This window comes from Molossus molossus, unplaced genomic scaffold (assembly GCF_014108415.1).
Source record: "Molossus molossus isolate mMolMol1 unplaced genomic scaffold, mMolMol1.p scaffold_m16_p_34, whole genome shotgun sequence".
Classification (NCBI taxonomy): domain Eukaryota; kingdom Metazoa; phylum Chordata; class Mammalia; order Chiroptera; family Molossidae; genus Molossus; species Molossus molossus.
Genome location: NW_023425371.1, coordinates 1,272,286 through 1,285,869, shown reverse-complemented (window position 1 = coordinate 1,285,869; position 13,584 = coordinate 1,272,286). Strand labels below are relative to the sequence as shown.

At 41.7% G+C, this 13,584-nt stretch overlaps 1 protein-coding gene across 1 annotated transcript; it reads left to right on the top strand.

The window, feature by feature from the left end:
- The first annotated feature begins 7,418 nt into the window (after positions 1 to 7,418).
- Positions 7,419 to 13,243, top strand: LOC118643359 (tetraspanin-12-like). The gene is made up of 2 exons (XM_036281387.1): positions 7,419 to 7,433; positions 12,463 to 13,243. Exons 1-2 carry the CDS (start codon positions 7,419 to 7,421, stop codon positions 13,093 to 13,095), a joined length of 648 nt encoding a protein of 215 aa, XP_036137280.1. The 3' UTR covers positions 13,096 to 13,243.
- Positions 13,244 to 13,584: the final 341 nt, after the last annotated feature.

The window sequence follows — 13,584 nt, the reverse complement described above, 5'->3', positions numbered from 1 at the left end:
TCTGTTATTAATTACAGAATGAATGGAGGACACAGCACGGGCCTTGGCAGTGCCCCTACGGTAAGCCGGGAGGTCAGCACCTGCTGTTTCCAGGCCTGGGCTCATCTGCTCTACCGACCCGAAGCCGTGGGGATCCCGGAAGGCTGCTAGTTCGCGGCCTCACGCTCTGGAGGAAGATCCTTGAGGGGCCCGGTTCTCATCACCTTCTCAAAGAGCCCTGACTCGGGGTCTTAAGAATTCCCCTTTTAATCTCCCCACCCCAAGAAATATAAACATATTATTGGATGTTTAAAGTGTCTCTTTCTGGGCTAAAATAATAGATTCAGGTCACAGAGGGAAGAGGAACATAAGGGAAGTTGAGTTGTTGGATCTAGAACTGCCTCGGTTTTTTGATGAGAAGCCCGAGGCTGCTCGAAGGCGGTGCGGGAGGGACTGGGTTGAGAAGGCTGCAGGGGGCTGGACAGGCGACTCAGCAGGTCATGAGGTGCCTGACTCCCATCTGCCCAGCCAAGCCAGAAGCCCTGCACACATCACTGAAGCATCTGGGGTTGGAATAGGCCTGAAAAGCCAGAGGAGGCTTTACAGTGCTTCAGAGCCGCACGAAACCACCCTGAACATTGCTTTTATTTCCGCTGCTCCTGGGAAATTTGTAAGGAAAGAATTCCCAGCCCTGGCCACACGTTAGAATCACCTGGGATGGGCCCTGGCATTTTGGCTCAGCGGTTAGAGGAGTGGCCCATGGACCAAACGGTCGAGGGTTTGAGGGTTCCATTCGGTCAAGGGCACAAGCCGGGGTTGCATGGCAGAGTCGTGTGGGAGGCAACCAATCCATGTGTCTATCTCACATTGATGTTTATCTCCCTCTCTCTCCCTCCCTTCCACGCTATAAAAATCAATGGAAAACCATTCTCCTAGGATTAACCAAAAATAAACAAAAATAAAATAAAACCTGGGGTGGGAGGGTGTGTGGGGGGACATCTATAATTCTTTCAACAATAAAGAAGAAGAAAAGACTCAATAGTTAAAACAAGGTGGCACTGAGAAACCCGGGCGGTGATGGCTCTGAGCGCCCCCTCGCGGCTCACAGCGGCTGCCCTGTCCCGGGGAGTCTGGCAGGCATTGGTTTAACTTGTGCATTCAGGGGGTGGGCGTCTCGGAGCTCCAGCATCTGCTGCGCACCGCAGAGCCTCAGATGGAGAATCATGGAGAAGACGTCAGATTGATCTCACCTCAAAGCAGGGCTGCCCTAGTTGACCTAAAGAATTTATTTCTAAAAATTTGTTGACATCTCTATGGTCAATGACCAACTCTTTTCAAGCTGAGTTTTCATCACTGTTATACAGACCTAAGTATCTATACATTGTGCTTTTTAAAAAATAGATAATTTTTAATTGAATTTATTGGGTGATAAAATTTATTGGTTAATAAAATTATACAGGTTTCAGGTATACGATTCTATAACAAACAAACCAACAAGGTGGTACTTAGAATGCATCCTATAGTGTGAGATATTGGTCCAGAATTTAGACTGCGACATTTCAAAACAATGAGGAAAATATGGACTATTTTATAATTGATGTTGGTTCAGCCAGATAGCTATCTGGAAAAAAATTAAGTTGGACTAGTATCTTTCACTATAACTAGGGTAAATTCTAACTAAATCAAAATTTTAAATGTAAAAAATAAAACAAAAAATTTTCTACATGGTGAAAAAATTTTTTAACATTTAAAAAAATAAAAATCAGAGAAAATATTGAAAACTCATATCACAGAGGGTTGAACTACAGAATTATAAAGCCTTCTCTGCAGCCCAGCCAGTGTGACTCAGTGGTCCCGGTTCGATTCCCAGTCAGGACACTGGTCAGATTGTGGGCTCAATGGATGTTTCTCTTACATCGATGTTTCTGTCTCTCGCTCTCCCTTCTTTTCTCTCTCTCAAGAAATCAATAAAAACATATTTAAAAAGTAAAATAAGCCCTGGCCGGTTTGGCTCAGCGGTTAGAGCGTCGGCCTGCGGTCCAGAGAGACCCGGGTTCGGTTCCCGCTAAGGGCGCGTACCTCGGTTGCAGTTTGTCCCCGGCCCTGGTCGGTTGTGCGGGTGGCAGCCACTCGATATGTTCCTTTCACATCGATGTTTCTCCCTCTCTCTCTGTTCCTCTCTCTCCCTCCCACTCTACCTGAACAAAAAATGGAAAAATGTCCTCGGGTGAGGATAAAAAAAAGTAAAATAAGAAGATTCTCTACAAATTGCTAAGTAAATAGGAAAGGACAAAGAATTGAACAGTTTCTAGAAAAGAAATGCAAATGGCTTTTAAACATATAAAAAGATGTTCAACCTCATTCACAAGAAAAGAATTACAGCTAAACTGGGTTACCACTTTCCACTAATATCAGATTGGTAAAAGAAAAAAATAGAAAACAGTCTGTAAGAAGAAAAATAATCTCATATATTGTTGGTAAGAATGAAATTAGCACAATCATTATAATGAACAATTTGTCAATATCTTTCAAAATTATAAAAAATTAGCTATACAATAAAAAGAGTATTTAGCAATAAAAAGGACTGAAGTACTGTTACATGCTATAATATAGATGAAACTTGAAAACTTGCTAAGCAAAAAAACACCAACCACCAAAGTCCATGTTGTATGATTCTATTTACATGAAGTGTCCAAAACAGGCAAATCTAAAAAGACAGAAAGTGGATTAGTGGTTGCCTAGGGTTGAAAGATTGGAGGAAAATGAGGAGTAACTGCTAGCAGGTACAGAGGTGGTTTTGGGGGTGATATAAATGCTCTGTATTTAGATACAGGCAGGCCTAGTTTTATCTTAGTTCACAGGTGTTGTACTGCTTACAAATGGAAGTCAACACCTTCCACCAGCAAAACGATTATGACTCACTTTATTGAGACTCATTATTACGGTGGTCTGGACCCGAACCCACAATATCTCCGAGGTCAGCCTAGAGTAGTGATGGTTGCATAACTTGGTGAGTGTACTAATGAGAGACTGAATATGAAAATGGACGATGATGACACCATATACAAAACAGAACCCACAATCTGCAGTACTCAGCCCAGGAAACCTAGTATCTACAGTAACCAACCCAGAAGCCCACCTGCTATCTATAAGGCAGACTTGTAGGAAGTCAGAGCACCACCTCTAACTATCGACCCAGGAAGCCAAACAATACCCTGTAACAACTGGCCCCAGACAGCCAGAACTTGATTAGTAACTGACAGCTTCTCTAACCTTTGTCCCTTCTTACAGCTTAGGATCAACCAGAGAAACCCAGATGTGCACCTAACTAATAACATAGAATGCTTGGCTTCTAGTGAGTACACTCCAAATCCCAATGCTAAGAGCTGTCAATCGAGGCACACCTGAGCCTTTCCTTTTTCTCATTACGAATCTTTCACTCTCCTCTGCCTGCCTTTGAGTCTCTGCCAAAATGCAAGTGATGGTGGCTGACACATATGCTATACCTAGCTCTGGATAGCCTTTGCTTATTCTCATTTGATTGGTCTTTTTTTTTTTATCTCGAACTAAAAACCATTGACTTGTACAGTTTCTTGTTTTCTTTAATCCTCACCTGAGAATATTTTTTCCCATTTATCTTCAGGCAGAGTGGGAGGGAGGAGGGAGAGAAAGAGAAATATTGATGTGAGAGAGATACATTGACTGGTTGCCTCCCCCATGACCCTGACCAAGGCGGGGGACCAAATCAACCAAGGTACCTTCCCTTGACTGAAACCAAACCAGCAACTCTTTGCTCCGCGGGCTGACCCTCTAACCGCTGAGCAAAACTCTAACCAAAGGCAACTTGTACACCTTCAAGAGATGAATTGCGTACTATTTGAATTATATCCCAATAAAGCTGTTAAAAAAATGAACCTTTTCAGTAAAATCTCAGACATATCATGTGGCAGTATTTTCACCAAAACATCTCCTATGGCAAAGGAAACAAAGAAAAAATAAACAAAGAGGACTACATCAAACTAAAAAGCTTCTGCACAGCAAAAGAAACCAACAACAAAATGAAAAGGGAACCCACTGTGTGGGAAAACATATTTGCCAATGATACATCGGATAAAGTGTCAATTTTCAAAATATATAAAGAACTCATGCAACTCAACACCAGGAAGACAAACAATCTAATTAAAAAATAGGCAAATGACCTGAATAGACACTTCTCTGAAGAGGACATACCGATGGACAATAGGCATATGAAAAAGTGCTCAACGTTACTAATCAGCAGAGAGATGCAAATTAAAATGACTATGAGGTATCACCTCACACCTGCCAGAATGGCTGCCATCAACAAATCAACCAACAAGTGCTGGAGAGGGTGCGGAGAAACCCTCTCCAGTACGGAAACCTAGTTCCGTGCTGGTGGGAATGCAGACTGGTGCAGCCACTATGGAAAACTGTATGAAGGTTTCTCAAAAAATTAAAAATTGAACTGCCATTTAATCCAGCGATCCCACTTCTGGGACTATATCCTAAGAATCCTGAAACATTAATCAGAAAGAATATATGTACCCCCATGTTCATAGCAGCACTATTTACAATAGCTAAGATCTGGAAACAGCCCAAGTGCCCATCAGTCAATGAGTGGATATAAAAAATTTTTAAAAAGTGAGGCTATAAAAAAGAAGGGCCCCAGACATTTTGTGACGGCACAGATGGACCTGGTGATTACATACTAAGTGAAAGAAGCCTGTCAGAGAATAACAGGAATCACATGATCTCACTTATATGTGGAATCTAATGAACAAAATAAACTGATGAATAAAATAGGTCCAGAGACACAGACGCATGGAACAGACTGACAGATCTCAGAGGGGACTAGGGTAGGGGCATTGGAAGCAATTAACCAAACAACGTATATGCATATATGCATAGTCCATCGGCACAGAAAATAATGTGGTGAAGGCCTGGGGTGGTGTGGGGACTGGGTGGAGGGGGACAAAGGGGGAAAATGTGTAATACTGTCAACAATAAAAAATGAGCCTTTTGCCCTGGCCAGTTTGGCTCAGCGGTTAGAGCGCTGGCCTGCGGTCCGGAGAGACCCAGGTTCGGTTCCCGCTAAGGGCATGTACCTCAGTTGCAGTTTGTCCCCGGCTCTGGTTGGTCGTGCGGGTGGCAGCCACTCGATGTGTCCCTTCACGTCGATGTTTCTCTCTCTCTCTCCCTCCCACTCTATCTGTACAAAAAATCAGGTTCGGTTCCCGCTAAGAGCACGTACCTCGGTTGCAGTTTGACCCCGGCCCTGGTTGGGTGGTGTGGGTAGCAACCACTCAATGTGTCCCTTTCATGTCAATGTTTCTCTCTCTCTCTCTCCCTCCCACTCTATCTGAACAAAATATCGAAAGGTGTCCTCGGGTGAGGATTAAATATATATATATATGGGACAGGGAGCCCTGGCCAGTTTGGCTCAGCAGTTAGAGCATTGGCCCACAGACCAGAGAGACCCGGGTTCAGTTCCCCCTACCGGCAGGTACTTAGGTTGCAGTTTGTCCCTGGCCTCGGTTAGGGTCGTGTGGGTGGCAGCCACTTGATGTGTCTCTCTCACATTGATGTTTCTCTCTCTCTTCCTCCCTCCAGCTCTATCTGAAGATAAATACAAGAATGTCCTTGGGTGAAGATAAAAAAAAATAATAATAATAAAATAAAAAAATAAATAAAATGGGGGACAGGGAGAAAGAAAATGTTTCTACATAAATATATTTTTTAAGCCTCACCCGAGAACATTTTTGCATTTATCTTCAGAGAGAGCAGGAGGGAGAGAGGAAGAAAGAGATAGAGAAAAACATCAATGTGAGAGAGACACATCGACTGGTTGCCACCCGCACAACCCAACCCAGGGTGGGGACGAACCACAACCGAGGTACGTGCCCTTAGTGGGAACCGAACCCAGGTCTCTCTGATCCGTGGGTCAACCACTGAGCCAAACCGGCCAGGGCTCTCTACATATTTTTAAATTTTTATTTCAATTTAAAATTATGTGACCATATTAACTTTCTAATAATAATGAATAAAAGAAGAACTAAAAGGATTGACATGGTTTTTAAAGGTAAAAGGGTTTGTACTATGAAAGCTACAAACAGAAAGAATAAAAGTGTTGGCTCCGAGGAAGTGTGATGGGACAGGGGTGGGGTAAAGTGGGAGGTCCCTGGTTTTTATTATAAACTCCACTCTTTTTTTTTTTCTTTCTGCTTTTGTGAACAAAAAATGGGCTACACAGCAGCCCTGACAAACCCTGTCAGGGAATTACATGGCAGCCCTGACTAGTTCAGTGACCAAAAGTAACCTCTGGTGAGGATTAACAACAACAACAAAAACAAAGAGCAACATATTCAGGAAAGACTACAAAAAAATAAATGAAGAGCCTGGCTGGTGTGGCTCACTCGTTGAGTGTTGACCCATGCACCAAGAGGTCACGGGTTCTATTCCTGGTCAGGGCACATGCCCAGGTTGTGGGCCCAATCCCCAGTGGGGGGCGTGCAGGAAGCGGCCAATTGATGTTCTCTCTCATCGATGTTTCTATCTCTCTCCCTCTCCCTCTCTTTCTCTCTAAAATCAATAAAGGGCCCTGACCGGTTTTGCTCAATGGTTAGAGCGTCGGCCTGCGGTCCAGAGAGACCCGGGTTCGGTTCCCACTAAGAGCCCGTATCTCGGTTGCAGTTTGTCCCCGGCCCTGGTTGGGTCGTGCGGGTGGCAGCCACTCAATGTGCCCCTTTCACGTCAATGTTTCTCTCTCTTTCTCTCCCTCCCACTCTATCTGAACAAAAAAATAAAAGGAAAAAAAGAAAAGATAAAAAAAGTAAAATAAAATCAATAAAGGGAAAAACATTTTTTTAAAATAAGTGAATAAAAGATGAAATCGTTTAGTAAAGTTGGTTGTTGCCTTAAATAGGGGGGGAGGGGGTAAAAATAAATTCATAATAAATAATAACCCAGAACTGAAAACCTAGAAAATACCAACAGGGTTGCAATAGGAAGAGACCAATGAATGTGAGAGTATGCTAATTTCTTATCTTATTTAGGGAGAGATATCAATATCAGTTATTTGTAAAATAGAGACAGAATTTAAAAGAAACATAAAATAGGTAAACAAACCTATAATAATAATAAGTATAAAAATAATAAGTTAAGATGGTAAAAGTAGATCCAAATTCATGACTAATTATAATAAATGTGAATAGAAAAAAAATCACCATTCATCAAGTTTATTGACATATATCCAGATATATCCTGTTTACCTAAAATCTGAGGATATGCAAAGTTTGAAGGTAAAAGAGATGGAAACAACATTTATGGCAAACATTAGCTAAAATAAAACTGGTATGTCTACATGATATCAGGTAAAAAGAAGCCTTTAGATAAGAACACATTTTTAGAGATGGAAACGCTACATGAATGACACAGATGTATGCTATTTGTTCCATTGAACTGAAATTCTAAAGCAGGAAACATATGGCATGAAGGATCTGAGCAGCCAGGAGTCCTTCTTGCCAGGAGGAGATTGGCTGGGAAAGAGCATGAGAGGACTTGTGAAGTGACGGCAAGTTGTGACCCACCTGACCAGGTTTGGGTTGCACAGGACTATGCACTTGCTAGAACTCATCACGTGCACTTCAGCACTGTGCATTTCATCATGTGTAAATCCTACCGGAAAAAAATAACCAAAAAGAACCATGAGCAAAAGCTGAACTCCTATTAGTCATGTCTAGCTTGAAGTCTTTCTGAGGAAGTGTAATGACGTCTGAAAATTAGTCTGAAATGGGGGAAGGAAAAATGGCGGCGGAGTGAACGGAGCTACACAGACCGTCTCCCAGAACCAAACTGGAATTACAACTATAACACAGACAAATCGACAGGAAAAACCAACAGAAAAGCAGCCTGCGAGGACCATACAACGAAGGATCCCGGTAGGCTTGCGAAGGAGCGAGACGGGGCTGGGAGCCCACGGTCGGCAGCTCGGCAGCGGCCTCAGCTGGGAGCGGCGCCCTCAGGTTACACTCCCAGGCGGCCCCACAGCGCAGCCGGGACAGAGGCTGAAACAGCCACAGCCACTCACCTTGGGCTCCGGCAGAGGGAGGGCGGACTGGACTGGAGCTGTGTCGGGACGCTCGGGGTTTGGAGGGCACTCAGAGCTTTGGCTGAGTGCAGCCACGCAGGACGGTGGCCACATTGCTCCTTCCCAGGGCTCTGGGGAGAGGCAGCAGCCCCTCCCTCGGAGATCCAACCCCAGCCTGTGGGCCATTGAAGTGCTAATTGAGGCTCACTAACAACCAGCATCTGCCCCACCCTCGTGAAAGCCCCTTGGCTGAGCACCAGAGGGAGTTTTTCAATCAACTGACAACCCAAAACTCATCAATTAACCTAGACTGCTAGTCTCCAGGCAAAAAGCTAGAGGATAACAGTACGTTTCCTGGGCTGGCAACTTTAACCAGGAAAGTAAGACTTGACAGTGGTGTTCAACGCGGGTCCTCCCTCGCTCATCTAAACCCAGGAGAGGGAGCCACAAACAGCAGAACACCAACACCCACAGGGAGAACTTGACAGGCTCCAAAGCCCACAGTGATAGCTAAAATGGTGAAACACAGAAACAGAAGCCAAATGAAAGAGCAAGACACCTCCACCGAAGATGAGATCAATGTGGAGCAATTAGGCATGTTAACAGAGCTAGAATTCAGAGCCATGATCTTGAGGAAGCTGAACAGCATGAGTAAGGACATAGAGACACTGAAAATAAGCCAAATGGAAATTAAAAACCAACAAGAAGAGATAAAAAATGACATATCCGAAATGAAAAACACATTGGAAGGTTTAAAAAGCAGAGTAGGGGAAGCTGAGGACCGGATCAGTGAATTAGAAGACAGGGTAGAAAAAATCAACCAATCAGAAAAACAAAAGGAAAAAACTATTAAAAAACAGGAAGACAGCTTAAGAGAACTATGGGACAACTGGAAACGTAATAATATTCGCATCATAGGAGTCCCTGAAGAAGAAGAAAAGGAGCAAGGGATAGAGAATATATTCAAAAAAATAGTGAGAGAAAACTTCCCTAATTTGGTGAAGGAAGAAGGCATTTAAGTTCAAGAAGCACAGAGAGTCCCAAGTAAGAAGAACCCAAACAGGCCCACACCAAGACACATAGTAATTAAAATGCCACAAATTAAAGACAAAGAGAGAATCCTAAAAGCAGCAAGAGATAAGCAACAGGTTACCTACAAAGGGAACCCCATAAGGCTCTCAGCTGACTTCTCACATGAAAATTAGTCTGAAATGTACCCGAGCAAATGGGTGGATAGCAAATGGATGGTGAAATAGGTATGTGACAACGCAAGCAGTATAGTAAAGTGTAAAAGGTAGAGTCTTGATGGTGGGTACCTGGGTGTTCACTGTAAAAGCTTCACCTTTCCTGATGTTTGAAAATTTTCATAATAAAGTGTAGGGGAACAATGCCAATGATCCAAACTTCCATTGGGAAATTAAATAATGGTACATGCACGTACTGGGATGAAATTTAGTGCAACGACAACAAAAAAAGTGTTCCCTCGAGGATATGTGAGGAGGGATGGAGTGGGGGACACTTCTGCTTTTTATTACTTGCACAGTTCTATTGTCTTTCTATGTGTTTACATTACTTCAGTTATAATAAAAAGACTACAAATAAAAAGTGAGGATTACAGGAAATTTTCAAAATGAAAGATAAGTGATATTTTCTTTGGGAATATCTCTACTATGTATCTAGCTAGGTAATGTACTTGATTCTGCAAACTGATTACCCTTCCAAAATATAACCAGGTTTTAAATTATTCACCATGACCAAGTGAGATTCATCCCAGGGATGCAAGTCTGGTACAATAGTCACAAATCAATAGATGTGATACACCACATAAAAAAAATGAAAAATAAAAATCATATGATCACATCAATGGACTCTGAAAAAGCATTCGACAAAATCCAGCACCCATTTCCGATAAAAACGCTCAGCAATCTGGGAATAATGGGACCATATCTTGACATAATAAAGGCCATATATGAAAAATCTACAGCCAACGTCACACTCAATGGGCAAAAACTAAAAGCATTTCCCTTAAGAACAGGAACAAGACAAGGATGCCCACTTTCACCACTCTTATTTAACATAGTACTGGAAGTCTTAGCTACAGCAATCAGACAGGAAGAAAAAATAAAAGGGATCCAAATTGGAAAGGAGGAAGTGAAACTGTCATTATTCGCAGATGACATGATACTATACGTAGAAAACTCCAAAGACTCCATCAAAAATCTACTAGACTTAATACATGAATTTGGCAAAGTAGCAGGATACAAAATTAATGTCAAGAAATTGATGGTATTCTTATACACCAATGATGAACTCACAGAAAGAGAAACTAAAAAACAATTTCATTTACCATCACAGCAAAAAAATTAAGATACCTAGGAATACACTTAACCAAAGAAATAAAGGACCTATTAGCAGAAAACTACAGATCATTGAAAAAAGAAATAGAGGAAGATATAAAAAAGTGGAAGCACATACCTTGTTCATGGATTGAAAGAATTAACATCATTAAAATGTCCATACTACCCAAAGCAATCTATAGATTCAATGCAATCCCCATCAAAATACCAATGACATACTTCACAGAACTAGAACAAATACTTCAAAAGTTCATATGGAACCAAAAAGACCCCGAATAGCCACAGCAATCTTGAAAAGGAAGGACAAAGTTGGAGGGATCACATTACCAGATTTCAGGTTATACTACAAAGCCACTGTAATCAAAACAGCCTGGTACTGGTACAAGAACAGGCAGATAGATCAATGGTACAGAATAGAGAACCCAGAAATGGACCCAAGGCAATATGCTCAATTAATATTTGACAAAGGGGGCAAGAGTATTCAGTGGAGTAAAGACTGCCTCTTTAATAAATGGTGTTGGGAAAATTAGACAGCTACATGCAAAAAAATGAAACTAGACCATCAACTTACACCATATACAAGAATAAACTCAAAATGGATAAAATACTTAAATGTGACTCATGAATCCATAAAAATCCTAGAAGAAACTGTAGGCAACAAAATTTCAGACATCATACGCAGCAGAATTTTCACTGATATATCACCTAAGCCAACAAAAACAAGGGAGAAAATGAACACATGAGACTACATCAAACTCAAAAGCTTCTGCACAGCAAAAGATACAATCATCAAAATGAAAAGGCAACCCACTGTATGGGAGAGCATCATTGCCAATGATATATCAGATAAGGGGTTAATTTCCAATATATAGAGAGTGTTCATACAACTCCACAAAAGGAAAACAAAGAACCCAATTAAAAAATGGGCAGAGGAACTAAATAGACACCTCTCCAAAAAGGACATACAAATGGCTAAAAGACATATGAAGAAATGCTCAACATCACTAATCATCAGAGAGATGCAAATTAAAACACCAATGAGGTATCACCTCACACCGGTCAGAATGGCCGCCATCAACAAATCATCAAACAACAAGTGTTGGCGAGGGTGTGGAGAAAAGGAGACTCTAGTACACTGCTGGTGGGAATGCAGACTGGTGCAGCCACTATGGAAAACACTATGGTGTTACCTCAAAAAATTAAAAATTGAATTGCTATTTGACCCAGTGATCCCACTTCTAGGAATATACCCTAAGAAGCCTGAAACACCAACCAGAAAGAATATATGTACCCCCATGTTCATAGCAGCACTATTTACAATAGCTAAGATCTGGAAACAGCCCAAGTGTCCATCAGTAGACGAATGGATAAAAAAGCAGTGGTACATATACACAATGGAGTACCATGCAGCTGTAAGAAAGAAAGATCTCTTATCCTTTGAGACAACATGGAGGGACCTGGAAAGTGTTATCCTAAGCGAAACAAGCCAAACAGAGAAAGACAAGTATCATATGATCTCACTTATTTGTGGAATATAATGAACATAACAGTCTGAAGAAAGGGGTAGTCCCAGAGACGTGGAAGTGGGGTAGAGACTGACAATACCCAGAAGAGGGGGTGGGGGGGAGAGATAAACCACAGAATTTATATGCATGTATGCATGAACAATGGACATGGACAACAAAGCTGGGGACAGGGTGGGGAGGAAGGGGGAGGGGGTATCAGTGGGGGGGGAGGAGAAACATCTGTAACAAAAGTTAATTAATTAAATTCATAATAATAATAATAATAATAATAACAACAACAAAATATAACCAGGTTTTGTTTGGAGGCAGGGTAGACCAGCCATTATTTTGAGACTGGTGGTATTAGTTCTCTTTAAGCCACAAACTCAGTGGCTTAAAACAAGCACAGTTATCTCACAGTTTTTGTGGGCCAAGAATCCAGGCATACAGTCAAGCACCGGTCAGAAATTAAGTTGGACACATGTCACAGGTCTAAGAGCAATACCTGTGTTTGAAGTACTTTGGAAGTTTACTTGTCATTTTCTGTGTAGAACTGGCTTGTGGTGTTTGGACATATGAACAGGAAATTATGGTTCCAGTACAGTGGTCAGACATGGTCACTTTGAAAGCCAGAATGACAAATTATGGCTTACCTAGATACCAGTGGCTTACTCATGCTTGGAATTTTCTTCAGAGAGAGTTCAAGTGCTGTGGAGTGGTGTATTTCACTGACTGGTTGGAAATGACAGAGATGGACTGGCCCCCAGATTCCTGTTGTGTCAGGGAATTCTCAGGATGTTCCAAACAGGCCCACCAGGAAGATCTCAGTGACCTTTATCAAGAGGGTTGTGGGAAGAAAATGTATTCCTTTTTGAGAGGAACCAAACTACTGCAGGTGCTAAGGTTTCTGGGAATCTCCATTGGAGTGACACACATCCTGGCCATGATTCTCACCATTACTCTGCTCTGGGCTCTCTATTATGATAAAAGGGAGCCTGGCACAGACCAAATGATGTCCTTGAAGAATGACACGACTCAGCACCTGTCATGTCACTCGGTGGAACTGTTGAAACCAAGCCTGACGAGGATCTTTGAACATACATCCATGGCAAACAGCTTTAATACACACTTTGAGATGGAGGAATTATAGAGAATGTGAAAAAAGGAAACAAGTTTATTTTATTTTACTTGTGAATTTTTGAGCACACAATTGTTTCAGAAATGTGTAGAAATAAAAATGTTGCCATGAAACAATGCCTAAGCATGTAATTTTGTACCCTTTAAAATGAAGAGGGAAAAGTTCCATATACTGTGTCACCACCTGGACAATAGTTGATACCTTTTATAATGCTGAGGACAGATCTAATACCCACTTTATAGCTTGTGTAAGATTTTTACTAAACATAGTTATGCTTTGGTACAGATTGACCAGTATTTCTGCATGTAAATGAGCCCTGCTGTGATGGCAGTGAACTACAGTACAGTTTGATTGACTTCCGTAGGCTTGCTAGTATATAAAGCACCAATTAACTGCTAATAGGGAGTTAGTACTACTAATGATTTTTATTTCTTGGTGATATATTCCTTTGAGGGTAAAATAGATTAGACATAAGAAAATTCTGAAGATTGGTGGCTACCT